General features: G+C 27.0%; 1 protein-coding gene across 1 annotated transcript; it reads right to left on the bottom strand.

Annotated features, from left to right (window-relative positions):
* Positions 1-427: 427 nt before the first annotated feature.
* Positions 428-23,459, bottom strand: LOC129962003 (PSME3-interacting protein-like). The gene is made up of 7 exons (XM_056075664.1): positions 23,176-23,459; positions 20,280-20,499; positions 19,613-19,750; positions 16,520-16,563; positions 14,470-14,659; positions 8,676-8,738; positions 428-1,505 (listed from the first exon to the last, which is right to left on the bottom strand). The coding sequence occupies exons 1-6, from the start codon at positions 23,288-23,290 to the stop codon at positions 8,681-8,683; spliced, it is 765 nt and encodes a 254-aa protein (XP_055931639.1). The 5' UTR covers positions 23,291-23,459; the 3' UTR covers positions 428-1,505; positions 8,676-8,680.
* Positions 23,460-23,598: the final 139 nt, after the last annotated feature.

The raw sequence follows: 23,598 nt of genomic DNA on the forward strand, positions 1-23,598 counted from the left end.
AATAATAATACAATTTCTAGGCAAGCTGCAAAATTTTATAATTTATACATGACTTTTGCCTTTTCCGTTATTATAGTTTTTTATAGAAATAAAATTAAAAAAACGATTAATAATTTTATGAAAAGTACAATAACTACAAACTTAATTTTTGAGATTTTAATTAATGCCATCTATTTAAAGTTTATTAGATTGTAACTAGAAAAATAATATTATTTCTTTATTTATAAAACAGTAAATGTTTTTTCAATTATTTCAATTAATATCTACATTTGTAAAATGCATTTGATTGCATTATATAGAATATGTCAGTATTTAGAATTCAAAAAGTTCTCTGTACTTTTTAAAGGTAAAATGAAATAAAAAATTTATTTACGATAAAGAAAATGGTTCGCATTAAATTTGACACAAAATAAATTAATAAATAAAAGACATTTTTCCATTCACATTTATTGTACAAATTTATTTCAAAGAAGTAAAAATAAAAAGTTTCAAAAAATAAGTAAATAAATCTTAACAGCTTTTTTTAATAATAATAATTTTAAAAGACATGCATTTATTTTGCATCTTGAATTATTATCAATTTATATTAAAAAGAATATTTCGATAGCTTTTTTGCATCTTAACTTATTTCTTTTCTTACCAGCTACCAGCAATAATCAGTTTTTGAAAAAAATTCTTTTATAGAGGACAGAAATGGCTGGTAAACATTATCTTCTTCCCATTAATTTATATAGCCTTGGAAATCTTGATTTATTTATAGCTTACCACCTTAATGCATCTTATTTCAGAACTATTTATTTATTCTTCAAATGCATATCCATTCCAGATATTAGGATATCCATAAGAATTTTCTCGTTTCTCACTTTCTCAGAAATCATCAACGAAATATTCGCCGCGTCTATCAATCACAGTTCTTTTGTTTCCTTCAATAATTTCTTTGATGTTATGTTTTCATAAATGAAATTCATTTAGCTTTTTAAAACTACAGCTTTGACTGGGTGGAACTTCTGTGCAGTGAAACATTTTCTCTTTGGTCCGGGATTTAAAGAATCTTTTATGATCTCCCGCTTTCAAAAGCGACGCATGTTGCTTATTGCTTGCTGTAGATTAAAAATTGGGCACAATATATAGACGAATCTCTAGAATTCTGCGTCCTCGACTAGGTTGGAATGTTGGCATTCCTTTACAACCATTTTCAATAACTGCTTATCTAGGTGCTTCTTTTTAGTCATGGTCAATATGGTTTCATAAATTTATAAAAAACAAACAAAAAAACCTGGCAGATCCAGGCTAGGTCCGAAAATTCTATTTGTGGTTAAGGAAATAGAGTTTGCTAGATGTTGAAACAAGTCTGAATAACTTTTGTTGCTACATTCTATGCTACTATAGAAATTTCGCTCGTGCTTTTCTTCACAATTTATCTTTTCCCATCTTCATGAAATGAAGAGAATTTCCAAATGAGCCTCCAGAATAGTACGATTCTGGACTTCCTTGCCGATTTCATTCTATTTAAATAAAAAAAAATATATATATATTTTAAAACAATTTATAGATAAAATAGTTTTAAAAAGCACCAAAAATCTTTCTGTAATCAAATTAAAAATGTTATTCCTTCAACTGAAAGGTGAGTTTAACCATAAATAACAGAAGCGGAAACAATTTGACTTTTAAAATGGTAAGATTCTTTTACATAGCAGTATCTTTTAATAGAAGATTAAAACTTTCAAAAAAAATTGTATCGCATTTTGTTTTTTTTTACAATAATAGTTGCAATATCCACATTTGAAGAAAAATACACGTTTAATTTTTCCGATTATCTTTTAAACCAACATAATGCGTTGAACAAACAGAAGACTACTGCTGATAAAATGTTTTGTCTGAATCCATAATATTTATTTCCAGTTAATTCGGCAATACTATACTTTAACTGTTAGTCTTATCTAAATTATCAATGGCATTCAACAAAAAGAAATATTGAAAGAACACAAAGAGTATCCATGTATAGGTTGAAATAAATGGAAGGGAATCAAGCATTATATTTTCCCGTAGCAATATCCGAACACGTAGCTCGATTAAAATAATGTAAACAAAATCAAAATATTTTAGAAATTACTGATTTTTTTAAATCTTTACTTTTCTTGTTACAATGATATCATATTCAGAACTATGAACAAAGAAATAAGATTTTTTAATTCATAAAGAATTAATTTAAAATAATTTATAGATAAAAAAGTTTTAAAATATACCAAAACTCTTTTCATACGTAAAAAAAAAAAAAAAAAAAAAAAAAAATGTTACTCCTTTAAAGAAAAGTGGATTTAACCATAAATGATATAAGCAGAAATAGACTGATTTTTCTAATATTGGTACGAATCTTTCACATCAGCAATGACTTACAATGGAAAATAGAAGATTTGTAAAAAGAATTGCATCGAATGTTTGTGACATCACTTAGTTTGAAAAAAATTATTTATACCATATCTGAAGAAATACCAAATCTGATTACCATATTTGAAGAAAAATACATATTTAATTCGTTTTATTTTCTTTTAAGCCGACATAATAAATACATTGAACAAATAGCATAAATATTTTCTACTGATAAGAAAGAACGTTTCGTCTAAATCCATAATATTTAATTCCAGTTGAATGAATTTATTCTAAATAAACTTATGCAAATGGAATCAAAATATAGCAAAAAATTATTGCTTTTTAAACATATTTTTATTAATTCGTTTTCCGCTCTATCTATTTATTTGTTCGGTGCATATTTTGCAATCGATATTCAATTAATTTTTCTATGAGCTAGATACTTGAAACTTTAAAGATAATTCATATGATGACAGTACAATATTAACTTTCTTGTCTGTTGGTTAGTTTATTTATTCCGCACATATTTTGTTGTGAAGTAAACTCTTTCGTTATCAACACATAGCGCCATGGCAAGTCGTTAGCTCATTGGAAAGTTAGTTCAAAATCGATTGTAATTTCACATACACAAGCCTGAAACACAGAAAATTATTATTTAAATATTTTTTTAATACACCACGATTTTAAAACGGATTAAAATATATAAAATAAAGTCCGATATATTTATAACTCTATGAAATTTGTGACTGTGAATTTTAAAAATTCATAATCACAAATTTTCAGTACAATTTATAGGGGCTGAGAGAAAATTATTTTAAATCTAATATAAATTAATTATTTATCAAATAAAAAAATATTTTATACTTTTTAACCCGATTTAAAAATGTAATATAAAAAATGTGTAAAAATTATTTATTTGTATTTAAATGATTATATACCTTCATTTTTCTTCGCCACAATGATATCGCGTTCAGAATTATAGGCTATAAAAATTCAAAACAAATAACTGAAAATAAAGATATCTCAAAGAATGAAATTAAACCTGGTTTTGTTTTTTAATATATGCTACGGAGTTGTCAGTGGAACATTAATCCTCATTTAGTTTTTTCATAGATTCGCAATTCATAGAATCCAACGAGTTTGCGTGGACTCAGGCAAACACTTTTTTTTATAATTTTTTTTTTTTTAATTAATGGTATTTGGAGCTTACTGTTAAATTGAAGATATTATTTTTTCACTAAAAATAATATATTATTCTATTGAATGTATCGATTTGTTTTAGCTATATCCATTTTTAAAAAAAGCTTGATTTTTCTTTTTCAATAGGTTTTTTTGTAACATTTTCGTTTCTCTGATATAAGATGATGATTTGCCGCATTGAAAAAAGTAGCAGTCGACTTTCCATGGCCGAATGGTTATAGCACTGGTCTCTTAATCAAGCGATCATAAGTTCGAATCCAGCAAGAGACAATGCGATTCACAGTCTGTGTAAATATTTAATTCCTTAATTTATTTTTTCCTTTATTTCCTGTTCCAGAAGATTCTGGACATTTCCTTAGTTTACCAGACAAGTGTTCTGGACTTTTCTTACTGTCTCCAGAAAAGTATTCTAGAACTTTCCTAGCTAGTATAAAAGCAGAAGATCTGTCAGTCACTGTGTTCTGAGTTCACAGTTGAGTTAATAAATTGGTTTAGCTCAACTTCTTGTGTGTGTCATTGAGTTCCATACTGAAGTACCTACGTGACAATATAATGATTTTTTTTTTTTTTTAACAAAATGAGCGTAGTTCTTGGTGTTTATTGTAATATAGGATTTACTTTATACGCATAATTTTTATTTAAAAGGAAATAAGATCAGCGGGTGAGGTTTCACCGATACTTTCACGCCTATTCTCTAATAAAAGTGTACATTCACTTTCCCTGCATAAAACTGTGGACCTCTGGCAAGGCTAAAAATATCACAAATGTTAAGATTTTTATTTTCCCAAATGAGAGTTAAATATTAGGATACATTTGTAGTATGGTAACAAAAAGCGGTACTTCATCTGCATTCTATTGGTGAACAACAGTTAGAAAAGATCGATCTTAACGTGAATTTAGTGTGCGATCTTTAGCGATTAGTAGTTAACATGCAGTTAATACACAAGTACCACAAAATCAAATAAGCATTTTGGACATCTCTTTTCCGAGCAACTGAAATAAAAATTTAACATAGAACTACAATTATTATCACAAGACAAAATTTCATTGATTTAAGTCACTGTGTTTTTAAGTTATTGTGTCTAAATGCACGACAGAAAGACAGACGGTGAACGCTTCAACCCATTCAGTTCAAAATTTGATAACAATTATCACTTCAGATGATAAAATTATGAACCAAATTACATTTACCTAAACTGTTATATTTTTCAATTATTGTGTTTACATGCATGGAAACGGATATGGTTCCAAATTTCATGCAGATTTACATTACAGATGCTACATATGTGTATCATATTTTATCTACTTAGATCTTTACGTTTGCAGTTATCATATTCTCTTGTATTCGGACAGCTGGTCATATAGACTTTCTCTTTAAGAAATTTAGTTCAAAATTTGATAGAAATTAACAAATTTCATATAAAGACCATATACCAAATTTCATTTCTCTAAGTGTTTTTCGGTTATTGTGTTCACAGACAGATTTACAAGCTATTACTCAGATATGCTTGTATTGGGTTGGCAACTAAGTAATTGCGGATTTCACTCATAGATGACTTCAGTGAATTTTTAGGTTTGCAGACGTAGTACAAATGTAAAACACATTTTGTTATTTGATAGTTGGCAATTCAGCTGTCAATGAGTAAAAAAAGTTTTTTGATCGGTTGCGTAGTTTTCGTTTGGCGTTCGTTGAAAAATGGAAAATCAAAAGGAACATTTTCGTCACATTTTGCTTTTTTATTTCCGCAAAGGGAAAAACGCATCGCAAGCTCATAAAAAGTTATGTGCTGTTTATGGTGACGAAGCCTTAAAAGAACGGCAGTGTCAAAATTGGTTTGCCAAATTTCGTTCTGGTGATTTTTCACTCAAAGATGAAAAACGCTCTGGTCGTCCAGTTGAAGTTGATGACGACCTAATCAAAGCAATAATCGATTCGAATCTTCACAGTACAACACGTGAGATTGCAGAGACGCTTCATGTATCACATACATGCATTGAAAATCACTTGAAACAACTTGGCTATGTACAAAAACTCGATACATGGGTTCCTCACGAACTGAAAGAAACGCATTTAACGCAACGCATTAACAGCTGCGATTTGCTAAAGAAACGTAATGAAAATGATCCATTTTTAAAACGACTGATAACTGGCGATGAAAAATGGGTTGTTTACAACAATATCAAGCTGAAAAGATCATGGAGCAGGCCAGGTGAACCAACTCAAACAACATCAAAAGCTGATATTCATCAAAAGAAGGTTTTGTTATCAGTTTGGTGGGATTACAAAGGAATTGTCTACTTTGAACTCTTACCACCCAACCGAACGATCAATTCTGATGTCTACATTGAACAACTAACGAAATTAAACAATGCAGTTAAAGAAAAGCGGCCCGAATTGACAAATCGAAAAGGTGTTGTATTCCATCATGACAATGCAAGGCCACACACATCTTTGTACACTCGGCAAAAATTATTGGAGCTTGGTTGGGATGTTTTGCCACATCCACCATATAGTCCTGACCTTGCACCATCTGATTACTTTTTGTTTCGATCTTTACAAAACTCCTTGAATGGTAAAAATTTCAATAATGATGATGATGTCAAATCGTACCTGATTCAGTTTTTTGCTAATAAAAACCAGAAGTTTTATGAACGTGGGATTATGATGCTGCCTGAAAGATGGCAAAAGGTCATTGATCAAAATGGCCAATACATTACAGAATAAAGTTATTTAGTTCCATGAAAAAATTGTCTTTGATTTTGTAAAAAAAAATCCGCAATTACTTAGTTGCCAACCCAATATATCTGTCTGTGAGTGAGAGCAGTCTTCCCAAAACTTTCTCGCTTACTTTCTCATAAAGTTGTTATACCCCTCATCCCGTATAAAATTTTGAACCTTCAGTAAGACCACGCTGCGAGTATTTTACATGGCATTGCAAGTAGTTACGAAATATTGATCTTTGGCGAGAATTTAGTATTTTTATTAAATCTGTCATGTGATTTTTGGCGGGTTTTTTTTCTGATTAATTTTTGGCATGCTGTTACAGTAAAATAAAATGAAATTTTTGCTTTAAACGTTTGAAACCTAAGTTTGCCACAAAATCACAACTGCAATCGCAAAATCACATACCAAATTTCATATACTTAGTCATTTCGTTTTTTGAGCAATCGCACTCATCTACTTGTGGAAGCACAAGCCGAAAAGAAGTCCACATTTTAATGGATTTTAAATTAATACATTTCCAAATTTGAAACCTATCCACACTTTAGATACTAAATCTGTGTACAAAATTTTATTCATCTCACTCTTTTCATTTTGTAATTATGATGTTAGGTTAAATTCGGACAGCCAATGACTTCTTTAGAATGGATTTCGCTTAAAATTTGACAGAAATCTATAAATATAGTGTAAAGACTTTATACCAAATTTCATCTCTCTACCTCAAAGCATTTTTCAGTTATTGTGTTCATAACTGCACGGAAAAACTTGACGCCAAAGACTTGGAGGTCTTGAAGAGGTTTAGAAAGTGAAGATTCGTCAAAATTTCGAAGTTTGAATTATTTTATGATTACAATATTTTCTCCATATTTCGTACATGCAATTCATGCAATTTAGCTCCATAAACTTACCTGCAAGTGCTTTACAATATCGGAAACAGATGGGTTCCTATTCGCAGTTCAACTTTGTATTGGTATTTGTTGACTAAGTCAGAACAAAAATGATTCAAGATTTAAAAGAAAATCATAAATATAATAAACGAAAAACATACAACTTCAAAATAAAATCGAAATACAATAATTGACTGAATTGAAGTAATTCCAGTGATTTTCTAAAATTTAATTTTCATTTTCAGCATTTCAGATTCAATCATAAAAAATATATATATAAAAAGTTAGAAATGCAAATGCACTTAAATTCAAATGATAATTATTTCAAATTCCTTGTTAAAATGATAAAAATAATAAAAATCAATAAATAGGGTTTTTTTTTTTTTTTTCTTTTTTTCGTTTTGTAATTGTAAATAGTATATGAGTTTTGGATGACTAAAACCTTTATTTCTCATCTGAGCATTTTATTTTAGCGTTATTAACACTCATAAATTCAATGGCGATAGGGCCACTAAGCTAAGAAGCCAGGCTGGTTAATTAAAAAAACAAACATTACTTTTCTAATTGAGAAATGAACGAATCTTAAAAAATACCAATTCTATGAATTATAAAATGTTAGGATACTGTTAACACTTTTTGGAATATATTTGATACAGTTCCTATATGTTTCGAACGTTCACTTAATTAACATAATATTTATACATGCCGATGATCTGCTTGATCAATAATAATATGTGAAAATATGGATATCGGACAGTTTTGAATCATAATAAATAAGTTGAAAATTTAATAAAATAAAAAAAAATTATTATAAAATAAATCATTATTACATTGATGAAGTTAAAAATGTATTGGAATGTTTAACTAAATTGTCCGATTTATTAAAATAGAAGTTTCATAATATGCATTGTCTATGGTCACAAAATACCTAAATTCGCCGCTGGAGAAATTATATATGTATGGAAATGCATAACTTTTTCAGTACAGTCTGTCGAAATTGAATACTTATTATTTTCGTACTTCAACTGTCAACTTCATTCATATTGGGACACATCTACGCTAGCCTTTCTATATTTAGTATTTTAATGTAAAATAAAAATTATTTTCAGATTCATTATATCCTGAAGAGGGGGGGGGCATCTCTAATTCTAAATTCCTATTTAGAATTAGAAAGTATTTGTAGAATTCGTGTACAAATTCCAAATCGATTAAAAAATTCAATTAATTTTGCAAATCTAAATATGAAATCAGCCCTCTGTATGAAAAATATTTCATATATTTATAGAGAACATATTTCTACAATGAGAGGCATTTACATTTTATTGTGCGATAATTAGTGTGAGAATAACGAACAGTGTCTGATTTTTTTTTTTCTTTTTGATGGACCGTACTATTAATATACTTACTTCTATAGGAATTCTAAGAGAATAAAATGCTACTTCTAAATAAAATCAGTTTTGAAAAATATTAAAATAATGAATTTCCAATAAACTCACCGTTTTCAAAATACATTGCTTTTACAGAAAACGACAGAAGTAGACAAACGGGAAAATTTCATCCTAAAAAAAAAAAAAAACCGAATTATTTATTTTTACGTCACAATCTGTATGCATGCTATCTTATATCACAGGCAAATTATTATACAAATGTATCTTGAGCATAATCTTTTTTCCGCCCTCTCCTCCCCTCACATTTGTCGATTTTTAATTTTTATCAAGAAAATTAACTTTGCATTCAGGAATTTTTACACATTTTACTTTTTAAGTGCTACTAAAATTAATTAAATCGATTAAAATTTTAAATTTTATTAAATTACAATGTATTGACTCTGCTATAATTTTTTTAATTATTTTTTTTATTTATCGATAGTGTTTGTGAAAATTACTACGGAATATAGGGAAAGAAAACAATTGAACATTTAAATTTTTTTTATCAAATACAATTATTAAAATTCGAATTTTTAGTTTTAGTTTCTATTATAAATAAATCTACACAAAAAGTCATCGGAAATAATGTTACAAATCGGTATTTAAATTAATAAATTTTTAAAAGGCAAAAATATAAGTAATTTGCACATGCTTCCCTACGCAGCGTAGTGTTTAACTAGATAAATAATTGCCCCAATTATATAAGATGACTTTTAATTAAATATGTATTTTGTTGGTCTTGGAAAATTAATCATTAAATAGAAATTAATTTCCTTGAACACAGCTCAATAAAATAATTGGCATTATGAACTTCATTTTGCTTAATTTGTTTGTGATATGAAAATAATGGCGTAGCAAGGGGAATGGGCGGGCAAAAGAGAGAAATAGATATCCAGAAAATCAAGGGTGATAAGGAGACAAAACATTTGTACATTTATGTATATTCTTAAAGAGCTAAAAAATTATACCTGCTACGATCGTCATGTAATTATGCACCGGGCCTAACTTACACCAACCACCGTATGAACACTCATACATATTCGCAAAGATATCTTGCAAGTCAAGTAGAATGATGTACCTAATACGCTATATTATTTCAATACGAAACATTATTTCTAAGTTCTTATTTTATTTTTGTTATAATTTGTGGAGAAAAAAAAAAAAGAAAATGAATATAAAAATGATTTTTTAACGTCATTTTAAGATTTTATTTATAAATAATTAATTTTCCAAAGAAGGAACGCCAATTATAAAACGATTTCAAATTTCTCCAAAATACCGCTTAAAAAAAACAGTAAAACAAGTGTATCAACATTCTTTTAAAAATATTAATCATAATATTCAATAGACAACAAAATACCTATGCCAAAATTTCAATCTTATATTTTATTGATTCATCAAGTCAGACTGTAACGTTTCTATAAATATTAAACTTTACTGGCTATAGTAGGGAAACTAACTTAAGAGGTGAAAAATATTCGAAATTTAACGGAAATTAAATTTTCAATCAATAACCTTTTTTTCAAAACTTACTGAAATTTTTTCTTTTTCATTATTTTTTTAATTACTGTTATATGATTGCTATATATTACTTTAAATCAATTTTTGTTTCAATCAAATTAGCACAATATTTTTCGAATCATATTTTATGGTGTACGTAATATAGCATATAAAAGCAGGATTCAATAACTATCATTTCATCTCTAATAAATTTTTAATCCTGTATTACTATAAGAGAAGTAGTAAGAGAATAACAAAATAATAGTTCGGGCTTTTTTTTTTTTTTTTTCTTTTGCCATGTGTACTTCAACACGCGAAATTTAAGACATAGAACAATCTTTTTGTCCTATTCTCTGCTGGCAGCCTCTCCCGATAAAAAAAAAATAAAAAAAAGAAGAAGGGGAAAAAAAAAAGAAAGATATATACTAACCCCCCCCCCCTCCTCAAAGCATTTATTCATTACTAGTCACCTCAGGCGACTAGCTGGTTCGACAGGAATATAGCTTTTATTTGTTCTCAGAAAAATCGTTTAGATAAAGCCTAATATCCATGATTTCGCCAATCGTGTTATTTTAATTATCTTCTTTAAGTTCTGTTTACTGAGCATAAGAACCTTTTTAAATTGAATTTCTAAATTCAATTTAAAATTCCTACAATTATTAAATTGGTATCATTAAAAAGATTTTTTTTTTTTTTTTTTTAATTTTGGAATGGTACAAAACTTACTTTGTGCAATAATATTTTCGGAAATTATCGTGGGAAAACGTCAAAGTTCAGCTTAATTAATTAAAAAAATTATTTTTTTAACTCACCAGGCTGCACATTTCCCTTCAAGGTATATATATATATATATATATATATGAGCCAAATTTAATGGCTGCAAGTCAAACAGTTTGGTATGTTGATTGCAAACATACACATACATCTTTAATATTAGTAGAGATCCCACATCAGAGATAGCGGATAATGAAAAGGTGAGGGTGTTTTGCGTAATAATTTATCTCCAATGTATAATCTGATGTATGTGATAATCTCTGCCTAACAACTTAGCTAACCCTGCAGAAGTCTCATACCACTTGTGCTATTGTCACTTCTAACAATCTTGCAGAACAGTATGTGATTTGCTCTGTATGGAATATGATATGCAGCCAAATGTAACATTTCTTTGGGGATGCAGAGAACTGTCTTAAAATATTTTATCATTTTGGGAATAAATTAGCTTATTATAAGGATTGTAATTAGCAGCCAAAATCTGAGCGCTTATGACCGACGAAAATGTCTATCTAATATTAATAAAAGACATGTTAGTTTGATTAATGCCTTATAAGTTTGCAAATCAAAGTCCTTCAAAAACAGGATTTTACAAGTAATCTTCAGCACCCTTCATCATATACATTAATACTTCTAATTTAAAAATTATCGTTTTAATGCCTACATGAAAATAAATTTTTTCTGCTATATATTTATTTTATAAAAAACAATAATGGGTTTCCTATTTTAATTAGTATAATAAAACATATAGTGATACTTTGCAATATAAACAATCAGCACTTTATTTAACATTTATAAAATTATTTGTTTTATTTAAATATGTTAATCTTACATAAATTTTATTACTGCCTTTATTTGTGGCAAATTCATCAGTAATTCTGGTTTGATCTATATTTTCTAATATGCCATATTCAATAAAAAAAAAAAAATGCTTAAAACCCATAACTTAGATTTATCTTAATAGCAGTTTAAGTTAATATATATATTTTTTTACTTAATGTCGAAAATGATTTCTTTCAGAAGTATTCTTTTTCTGTCTTATGCTATTTTTTTCTACATATGTAGTTAAAAGAATATTCTAACTGAATGCCTTTGTATGAATATTTTTTTTATTGATATATATGCTTATGTAATATTACAAAACATAGGATGGACTAATTACAAACTCCTAATTATAGAATTACTTTTAATATAGATAAAATTTTAACTACATAACTCTAAATAAATTATTCAATAACAATTAATATATAATTAGTGTAATAAATTTTGAAGTGCTCTTGTATCTTGCTACTCATGGACTATACCCAATGAAAAAGCCTTAAAAATATTACAGCACAAAAATAATTTTTATACTACTTTATATTTCAAAAAAAAAATTATCTTTTTAATGATATTAATTTAACTATATGATTATTTTCTGTAATTTTTAATAAATTTTTAAAGATACTTCTTATATATAATTTGCAGCAATACTTCTCACTGTTTCAATATACTTCAAATCGTTTTCGTTGTTCATTAGTTAACAGCGTTTTTCTCTCTCTCACATTGTTGAAAGCTAAGAAATGATTCTGTTTATTTTTCATATTACTTGGTAAAATTGAGATAAAATTACGTTCGTTTTTCTTAATCTCATGACTTTTTTTATGGAATTTGTAAACAAAGATCTTCAAGATATTAAGCATTTTAGGAACAGAAATGATATAAGCTCTCTTATGTCTTAAATGTGCTTTATACAACAGGAAAATACAAAAAGATAATCAGAAATTGCAAACTTTGTGAAATATTACTGGAAAACAAGTAAGGAAAGCAGTTATTCTGTCTGTCACCATAATTATAAGCACGAGCTGCAGAAATAGAAGATATTTAACATGGCCAATATAATTTTTGTGGAAAAAGAGGTTTTCGGGAAGTGATATCTATCATAGTATGGTATTGATGCATCGAAACTAAACATCATCAAGCAAAATTCCATTGTGGATAAGAAATTGCAGCCAAATATATGAGGAAAGTATGACCTTCAACATTGCTTCGACAGCAAATATTGATGATGTGTCATATTTGACAGGTGCATTACGAGCTACAGAATTAGACTGATATTGCTTGAAGGACATTGAAGTCGTCTTTTTTCCCTGCATAATTTGATACACGCTGAAATCTCAGTAGAAACAAAAATGCAGAGAAACACTTGCACTGCACGGTAAACACTGGGCAAAATGAAGGATGCTGTACAAGTCCAATCACAGAAATAAGATAGGGAGTTACAGATTGATGGTGCACTAATGCACTCGCATAATGGTTTTTCACAATAAATGGCATAAATTTGAATGTGGAATATGTTTAACTAAAATAATATTCAGTATTTTTATAATATATTCATAATAATATTTCTAATAATATTCAGTGCTTGTGAACAATTCGGCTTGCAAATGTGTATGTGATGTTTGGCAATGAAAGAATTGCTCCCAGCATACAAAACAGTTGCTTGTGAACAATTTGGCTTGTAAATGTATATGTGATTTTTTCATGATGAATGCATAAACATATTCGTGAAGCAATATTAATGTTGCACTTCTCTAGATGCAAAGACTTGTTATAGGAGAGATATAACTAAATGTTTCAACATTCATACATGTTGAAACAGCTGTCACAAAAAGACAAAAGTCTCATAAGTAAAAACTTCAACTTCAGCTATAATAGATGGGGATGCAATAAAAGTAGATGTGGAAACAATATCAAACATTCTCAAATTTAATGTAATCTCAGGAATATGACTCATGACTTTTGTTATTCCTTTCATAACTTCTGTTTTTTCCTCGAAGTAAATCAAATCGTTGATATTTCATGATCAGAAATAATTCACTTATTTTTTATTCAAGGAAAAAAAAGAATGAAAATAATAAGATGATTTTCTTTCTTGTAAATAATCAAATATAAGTAAAGAGATTATTAAGATTTAAAAGTTTCCAACTTCAAATTTAGAAGAGAGATTTTCAACAATCAAATAGCATTTGAAACTTATCATTGTAACAGTGACAAAATTATATCATCTTTTGTTCCACACTAAAGTTTTAGAATTTGCCATTTACCTTGTAATCTAAAGCAACTGTTTTTAAATTATGAGATTGTAAAAACTTTGACATCACTTTCTTTTATCTAATCCTTTCTTGTAAGGAAGCATTAAGGAAAAACTCATAAAATATTTCTCAAGTGAAAAAGCATAAATTTGAAGTTTTGGAAACTGATATCTAATGGTGCTTCTTCCTTTTATAATTAAGAAAAAATATGTAATTTTTAATAAAAGGTTAGCAATATATATAATATAGTAAACAATAAATTTAAATAAAAATTTTACTTAAATCAATGAATATTATTGCAAATGATTAAAGCAGTAATAAAAATATAGAAAAAGTGTGAAGCCTCGATAAAACTTTTATTTCTGAAAACTAAGAACAAAAGCCACAGTTTTCAAGCTCGACATAGCAAGCACAAATGCCACACACTGAATTTCAAATATACAGTAATAGGAATCATTTTATTTTTATTTTTACAGTTCTTTTAACTATCGCTCTGAATTTTATGGACATGTACATGCCTCCTTCCAACTAAATCGTAGTCATTTTCTCTCTCAACTTCTGAGTCGGAAGTGTTTTCAGAATCACTGCTATCAGAATAATAGGCACCAAGACCAGGTAAGACACCAAGACATGATATTGTATTAATAGGTTTAGAAGGTCGCTTAATGACTGGTTCATCCTTTTCACTTTTGGTTTCCTGATCTTTATCTATAAAATTTAAACACAAAAGCATATATTAATGCATGCTCAATGGAATTTACAGTAAAAAGAATATAAACTTTTTTAAAGATATAAAACACTGATTAATACTAAATATTCTGGAAATGCATTATTTTGCTATTTTTTCTCATGTAAAAATTATTTGATTCTAATTTCTTGCAATACATACATTTTATACAATGAATAGAAAAACACCATCTTTCTTTCCATTAAATTTTATTGCATTATGTTTCAGTAAATTCCATACACATATTTACAATTAAAATATACTGTAAATAGGTATATGGAATACCCTAATGAAACACATACATCTATGAAACGGCATGCTATACATACTCAGTGCCTTCCAAAATAAAATTTTACCACAGAGAGTTGGTATTTGAAAATAATAATAAAAATTAACATTATGGTAACTTGAAAAAATATTAATAAAACATAAGGTACCACTAACAGCTTTTAACCTCAAGGTAATCAAAGTCACTTTAAAAAATAAGAAAAAGCAGTTTTGCTATTCATTATAATAGTATTATAATAAGAATAATTTTAATTACTTAATGATGCTATGTTCAAATAAATCATTGCAATTAATTAATAATGGCAGAAAGTGACTCATAGCATCAGTATTTTAAATATTTATTGAAGCTGTCTAACGGATCATGCTTAAAGGAAGCATTTATATTATACTTTACACTGGTGGTTTATGAATGAATCCTTTTAGAAAATGAATATTTCTGAAAGCTGATGGCTCGTAACTTTCCTTTCATTTAGAGTATTTGTACAGAACAAATGATTGCAAGTTCATTCAACAAACTTCCATTTTACAAAATTTTTTTATTGAATAAAAATTTTCTTCTGAATTTCAATTTTGAAATATATTTACATACCGTTTCCTTTCTATATTTCTTAAGATAAGTTTTTTAACAGTGTTACACAATTTCAATAGGAATTATCGAAAAAGGTAAGAACTAGCCAATGATATTGCAGCCAATTTGCAACTGCTGAATATGCAACAGAGCATGGCATGTTTGAAAGGGATACAAATGTAATAAAAACACGACAATTTATGATGAAGATGAGAAGGGAGAAGTTATTAAAAAAAATCTTCTAGAAGTAGAAATGTAACAGCATATGATACAGTGAAAAGGGGTTTACAGTTTCAAGAAAATGCAAGCAATCTAATGTGTATAAAATGAGTAAATTTTCGTTAAAAAAATGTATTTTTAAAAAATCTACCCAAAACATGATTGTAAAATTTTCCTTTACAATTTAAAACATATGTTAAAGTGAATAGGCTAATTTCACTCTTTTTTCCTCCTTTATTTTTATTATAATGAAGTTTTAAAATATGATATGATAAAACTTCATTAAAATGGGACTCACCTGAACATAAGAAAAGATAAATGATGTATACATAAAAAATGTAATGTAATGAAATGATCAGTTTGATGATGAAATTGCTACAAAACAACCACACTTCTTCTTTTTTTTTTTTTTTTTTTTTGAATTTCTTTGTCTATTTTTGATGACAAATTATGTGATCTCGCAGAAAATTCCCTGAATAAATATTTAAGTTTATTGGTACTAAATATAATGTACATTATTTAACTGTTTAATATAAAAGGTTTATAAATTTTTAAGATTCAATCAGCAAACTGATGATAAATAAAATAATCTATGAATTGGTATATCTAGATCTTGGAAGATATGTTTATATAATAAATACAATAAATAATCTCAAAACAGTCTCATCATATAGAAAGAGAGCTTATTATTATATGAAACTCTAATGATTTTCATATAACAACTAATATTTTCATAAAAAGTAAAATAATAATGAGAAGAAATTACCTGTATTTGAATTTTCTTTCTTCTCTGGACTAAGTGAACTGGACCTGAGAAAAATTTAGAGTCATATTTCTAAAAAAATCTAATAAACTTGATATTATAACTTTAAAATTGTAAGTTAATCTACTTCAAAAAGTGCTTTAATATTGACAGGGTGCACAGTGAGAAATTACTGGAAAAAATTAAGCACTTTCTAAGCACCTCAGCCAAAGAAATTAAGCACCATTGATCATGCATGCATACTTAAATTACATATTTTCTAAGTATAGGATGTTTCCTGTTTCATAATAATGCATAGTTCTTAATAAAATTTTTGAAAAAAAAAATTTTTTTTAAGATGTATATTCTTTAAATTTTAATATTTATTTCTGTATTTGCAAATCTTCCATCGTAAAACAAAGAATATCTTTTTAATTTTGATAAAAACTAAAAACGATCAAACTATCAATACCAAAAAAATTAAGTCAACTTTTATAATATTAATAATAAAGATTGTGATCTTTTACAACTCAAAATTAGCAATTTCTTTAATTGGATGCATTATTTCTGAAAATGCCAATAATGATGTAGAATCATAGTATGACCAAAACTCTTGTATTTGATATATGCAACAACAAATAAGATTTGACATGCAGAAAGATTTAGCAGCATGCACGGCCGAAAATTCCCTCCTACACTAATTCACTAAATTTAGTAATTTTATTTGTTGTCTTATAAAGCTAAGAACTAAATCATTCCAGAATGTCTATTATCAGAAGACTGGCAAAACGGTCATGAAATTGACAATAGAATAATACCATGTTCTAAATGAGTTTTTTTAAAGGCTATTTTAAATAGAAAATAGCAGTGTTCAGAAATGGACAGATTATAAAAAAATGTCTTTTTACTTTCAAGGTTTAGTAAAAGACCTTTTTTTTAAATGTTTAATACTTCAAAAATTTAATAAAAACTTGCCTTTTAACCTATAAACAAAAATTCTTACTTTAAAAAAATTACAGATAAACATGATTATATATTTTAAGAAGAAATGTAAATCTTTAAGTCTTTAAAATAAGCAAGTCTTTGTTTCTATAAATAACAAAAACAAATTCATAAAGTTAAAAAAAAAAAAAAAAAAAAAAAAACAGCTTTGTGGTTAGAAGCAAAATAAAAATAAAAAATGACAGTTGAAGAAAAATTTTTTAAGTATTTTGTGAAATCAGTGCAACACAATATTTCACATTACTTCAAAATTGAACAAAATCCATCAAATAAAGAATCTTATTTAATAAACTGCTTAAAAATTTTAAATTAAGTTTAAATTAGATCAAATTAAGCCTTTTCCCTCCTTTTATCATGACTTTAACAGCAGTAAAATAACATGACTTAATGAATTGAAGGAGTAATTATATTGTTTTGAAATTAATTGTAATAAAAATTAACTAATTTTTCAAAAGTTACTAAAACAAAAGGAAAAAATGCATTCATTCAAACAAAAAATTTTTTACCATTGAAAAGCTTTTATTTAAACGATGATAAACTACTTTTTGTGTAACAATAGGCTTTGATGTTATGATGAAACACTTTAAAATGCTTTTTTATATTTTTTAATTAAAATTTTGAAAAACCTCTTATTAGTGGTCCTCTAATGTCCATAAAAATAATTTCCCAAATTTCATACTCCTACCTCAGTTGCTCTTTCAATCAGAGCAAATTTTTTATACGTAAATGTAGATTTTATCAGGAAAAAAAAATTCTATAAGAGTTATAAAAAGAAAAAAAAAAATCCTTATACAATATAAGAATCTGAATCCTGAAAAACATTTTTTATTTCTTAAGATTGACCCAGCAAATAATAATTTTCAAGTGGGTAGGGACATTCAAAAAACATTGAGAAGGAAATCAGGATCATTGAAAACTTCTAGTTGAAGTTGCAATGAATTATTATTCAATAAAATACAAAAAAATTCCTTTTATAGATCATTCAGTCCTAGCTCCAAAATGATATATTAATGAAAATGATCAAATATGTAACACCTATAAAGAGGCTTCACTGTAAGTATTTTTAAGGCAGCTTTTCCCATATCTCTTTTGCACACAAAATTCCTCTCGCTGTATTGTTATTTTTCATTGACTGAACTAATCTGAATATTCTTCTTTAACAACACATAAAAAGTTAAGCATATACTTTCCAGGTATAACTTAAATTCTTCAAAATATAAAATACTACAGATGGAAGTACGAACATTTTTTGAATTGCAACAAGTACATATTTCATACTGCCCCTTCCAGATAATGATTCAAGTATTTCAACAAAAGAGAATGCACAATGTTCAAGAAAAAGGAAGTGGGAGAGGTTGAAAAAAAGGATATTTAAATGTATCTTAATATGTGTTAGAACTCCTAAATTCCTTCTACAAATTCTTCCCTTTTGTTGGTTTTCTTTCTTGATACTTATCGTAAACAAACCTTTACGATCATGCTTTCGAATCATCATTCTCAATGTATGGGGAAACAAAACAAAAGGCTTTCTTCGCACTTCTCAAGAAAATTAAGCACTCTTTAAAGACTATCCCGAAATTAAGCATTTTATAATGCTACACACCCTGCATCGAATAATTTTTAAATGGAGCTAATTTAATTTTTTAATTCAGAGCTAAAAGAGAGATTTTGTTTAAAATAGAATAAGTGTTATTATTCATTTAATAAAAATGAAAAAAAAAAAAAAAAAAGAAATGCTTTTCATAGTTTGTAGTGAAAGAAGAAACTGTTAATCACTATACAAAAAAAAAAAAAAAGGAGTGGCACAGTAAATACAAATGAAAACATTTATTAATATTAATAATTATTTTCGGATTTCTTCAGAAAATAATGAATTCAATAATTTAATTCATTCATCCTTGATTAACATAATTATAAATAAAATCTTTAATCAATTCTCACTCAATAAAATCATAATTAGCAAGCAGAAATAATCCAAGTACTTTCAGTAATAGCAAATATTAAAATTTTGGAATTCAAAAAAATTTAACATTAATAAAATTACATTTTCTACTTCAAAGATTAAACATTTTTTTTTAAATTAGAAAAAATTTAAGCCATTTAAAAAAGACATACGCTTTTCGTTTCAGTGCACCGGCAAGTAATGTTTGCTGACTCTTTTTCGATGAACCTGAAGTTGGTAGATTAAGCGTGCGTCTTAGATGTTGCAGCTTGGCTTCTTGCTCTTCTTCTGTCAAAGTGGATACAGCACGTCTTTTGTTGTTAAAAAAAAAGAAAAAAAAGAATGGTATAGAAAAGTATATATATATATAAACTAAATACTGTAGCTACATTTAATAATTTATTATTATCTCTTCAGTCAAAATTGCCTGGGACAAATACATCATTTTTTATGATTAAAATCAATTTTAGATAAAATTATAACAAAAAAAAATAACATTATGTTTTTAAATTAGAAATAACACATGGATCAAACTATGATAGAGTGATAATCGTGGGAGTAATCAATCTTCTTTTTTAAAAAGAAAGGGATTTTATAAAAAAAAGTATTAATCACAAAAAATTAATTTGAAAAGTAAAAGACTTCTCATTAAAAACAACATCTCATGGTCAGTTTTAACAATTAACTGATATTTCTTTTTTAAGGGATACAAAATCTAAATGAAATATTCATATCTCCCCTTTTCAAAATTATTTCCCATCCTTCCTTCTTTAAAGTATTCTATAATTTTTCAACTAATAACAAAAGAGAAAAATTAGCAAAAGATAAAATAAAATCAACCTGAATTCTTGAATTTCTTTCTTTTCCTCTTCCCACAACTTTGTTTCCATTTCTATTTTAGTTTGGTCTACTAATTCCAAAAAAGCGACTTCATCATCATCTAACCCTTTGATTAAGTTTTTCAAACGACGACTTTCTTCCAATTCAGACTGCTTAAGATCCTTTTGTTCTTGCAGCCTTTCATAGAGTGAACGCGGATCATATTCCTCTTCTGGGGCCTCTGTTAAATAAATTTTATAGCCAACATCTCAACTATATATACTAAGTGGAAAATTATAAATGCTTACAAACTCAGTTTAAATAATTGTCAACAATTAAACACTTGTGATAAAATCTCCATAAAAAAGTGTAACGCAACATATCCTTAAAAAAAAAAAAAAACTACAGCACTAAAATTTTTAAACTGTTTTTTGCCTTATTACAGGAAATATATATATATATTTCTTATTTCAAGTGGTTATATTTTCTAATTAAGTAAATTTCTTTCAATTCAATTTTTGAGAGAAAAGAGAAATATAATATTTAAGTATAATAACTGTAAAAGGAACTATTAAATTTAATTCTACATTTTGATTCTAAATTACTTTAAGGGCTTTAAGCTCAGCAACTATTCTAAGACTACATATTCTTTTTGAAAAAAAATTCAAATGTGATCTTATATTTATACAATATAAAAAATACCATAAATGATTAATCAAACAATAAAATCTATAAATAAATAAACTGTTTTTTTAATCTTATTTATAATTTTAACTTCTGAGTCTATCATATCCTAACTATAAATACTTCTTTTGGTATAACTAAATAAAGAATGGAAAGTGACAAAATCAGCTCAGAAATTTTAAGGCAATTGGATTCTAACAGTTTAGAAATATAACTAAATATGGATACTTAGTCTCACTTTATTTCAGTTATAAAACTTTAAAAAGCAAAAATTTGATAGAAGGCTATGCAAGTAGAAATTTATGAGAGATCGAAAAGAAAAATATAAGAAATAGTCTCCAAACTTGATATAACAAAAATACAAGCAATAAATATATCCTTACATATAATTGGGATAACAAACAAAAGAGAGGTTTATGGGTTTTTTTCCTCAGAAAATTTATAAAATGAAAAAATAGTTGAGATGGAAAAATTACCATACAGAAGCTTCATTGCCAAATCAAATTAGACTAGATATATGGTATCAATATTTTAGCTAAATGACTAAAACTCAAATATCCCCTTTGAAAGAACTTATAAAGATATTAGTATACACCTGCAGCATTCAATGAGCAGGGGGGGGGGGACAGCCATGGAACTATCGAGTATAAAAGTTGTTCAGTAAAGTATATAAGAAATTTACTATCAAATGTGACACAAGCATAGAATAAATAAAGCTGAATTTCATAAAATCATAAATTAATCCAAATAAATAAAAGAGAGAAAGAAATTGTACAATAAAATAAATAATTTATATAAAAAGTGCTTGAGATATTAAAAACATTTTGGAATTATTACATATGAGTAAATTATTTTCAAGAATGATAAAATTCAATTCTGAAAAAGCTGGAATCCGTACAGATGTCATGTCTGTATAATATAAAGTTTTTATAATAAAAAAGTTAATTTTTATCAATAATAGATTAATCTTTGAAGAATAGATATTGTACAGACCAATTTATTTACGTCAATATATATGGCATTAATATTTAATTTTTTTTTTCTGTTTGTTTTTGTGTTTTATAATATTTTGGCTATGTACATATATATGTGTATTCATAGTTTGTGGGTAGGTAAATACATATAAAGAAGCATTTTTTGTATAGTAATATGGAGTGGGAGATGAAAAGCGTAGTTGATAAAAATAAGATATGCTAAGGAAATGAAAAAAAAACAAACACCTTTTTATTTCTATAACATTTTTAGAGTAGATAATACACAAGTTTAATGACGAAATTTAAATAAAGATGAATTTTTGGTAAGAAAAACATTGGACAGTTATAAAGGTTTATTTAGTTTGCATTATATAATCATTTGCAACATAATTTTAATGAGTATGAATGGCATTAAATGAATTTCAAATGATTTTTTTTTACTGTAAGAGACTATTTTTTTCATGATGGAGCAATTTATGCTCTCCAAGAAAGCAGACATGCATCTTATTTATGGGGCTGTGAATTGTAAAGGAAGAGCGGAGTTAATATTGTACCATGAATACTTCCTTAAAAAGACAAAACTGATCACAAAATTTTCTGACTTTATGTCTCTAGGTTTATGAGAATGAGATGGCTTTTCATTTCATGTCAAAAAACTGGATGTGGGTCCTTTGGTCCTCAGTATTCATTATTTCTGCCCACACTTTTCATTTCCAACCCCATCATTGTTATTCAGACAAATGCTCCTTTAAATATATTTTAAAATTTGGTCTATGAATTCAGAGACAGTCAGTATATAGAGAAAAAGAGTACATATATCCCTTGTTTTTATGACAGATGAAGTTTGTGTTTGATTATCAATTGTGAAAGACATACCACCCATTATACCCACCTTTCTGACTACTTTCTCTAATAAATATAACTTTCTTATTTAAACACCACAACCAGAAACTGTTTAGAAAAAGACATATCATGAATATCGTAAGAAAAGTTTTTCATTTCAAATGAATCATAAAATAAAAAAAATCTATAGCAGATTACTTCAAATTTACAAGGGACTGGATTTTTTTCTCTACTGCTGCAGAATAGTATAAGAGTATAGATGTACAATTAAGTATAAGCATTATGAAAATAAAATAATTAACTAAAAAATAATCAAAGAACTTGTAGTTAAAACATAGATAACTGGTGCAAAGTTAATATCATATATTAATAATAAAACAAGATCATTTACATCAGAGAATAACTAATATAGTTACCTTCAGGATCATCTGGTTTTCTAACTTTTTCCCATTCTTCTTGACGTTTCTTTTTCAGTTCTTCAACTTCACTCTCCGTGATAAATTTTTTGCACTGCACAGTACCATCACTCATTTTTTCTACTAAATCTTAACAGTTAATATTATGATACAGATTTTAAGTAAAACAATTTCTAGATAAAAAAAAATTATGAAAAATGAAAATTCAAAACATTAGACGCACACCAATTTTACGGAGTAGCAAGAATAAAACAAAACACTAAACACATTGAATCAAGATTACAGTTACCGTTATCATGTGATACAGGCATAGATCTGTTCTCAAATATCAATCAAATTGTGACAAAAATTGATTTAATTATTTCAACATAATGCAGTGAAGTTATGTTTAATTTTATAAACTCAAATTGCATAAAAAATAAT

Source organism: Argiope bruennichi, chromosome 2 (assembly GCF_947563725.1).
Source record: "Argiope bruennichi chromosome 2, qqArgBrue1.1, whole genome shotgun sequence".
Lineage (NCBI taxonomy): Eukaryota > Metazoa > Arthropoda > Arachnida > Araneae > Araneidae > Argiope > Argiope bruennichi.

Bases quoted from the DNA above. Each gene is read 5' to 3' on its own strand.
- LOC129962003 (XM_056075664.1), bottom strand. From the start codon at position 23,290: ATGAGTGATGGTACTGTGCAGTGCAAAAAATTTATCACGGAGAGTGAA. The intron at 19,751-20,279 runs GTTGATTTTATT...TAACAACAAAAG, and splicing joins AAAGAAATTCAAGAATTCAG to ACGTGCTGTATCCACTTTGA. The intron at 16,564-19,612 runs GTATGTCTTTTT...AATTTTTCTCAG, and splicing joins GGTGCACTGAAACGAAAAGC to GTCCAGTTCACTTAGTCCAG.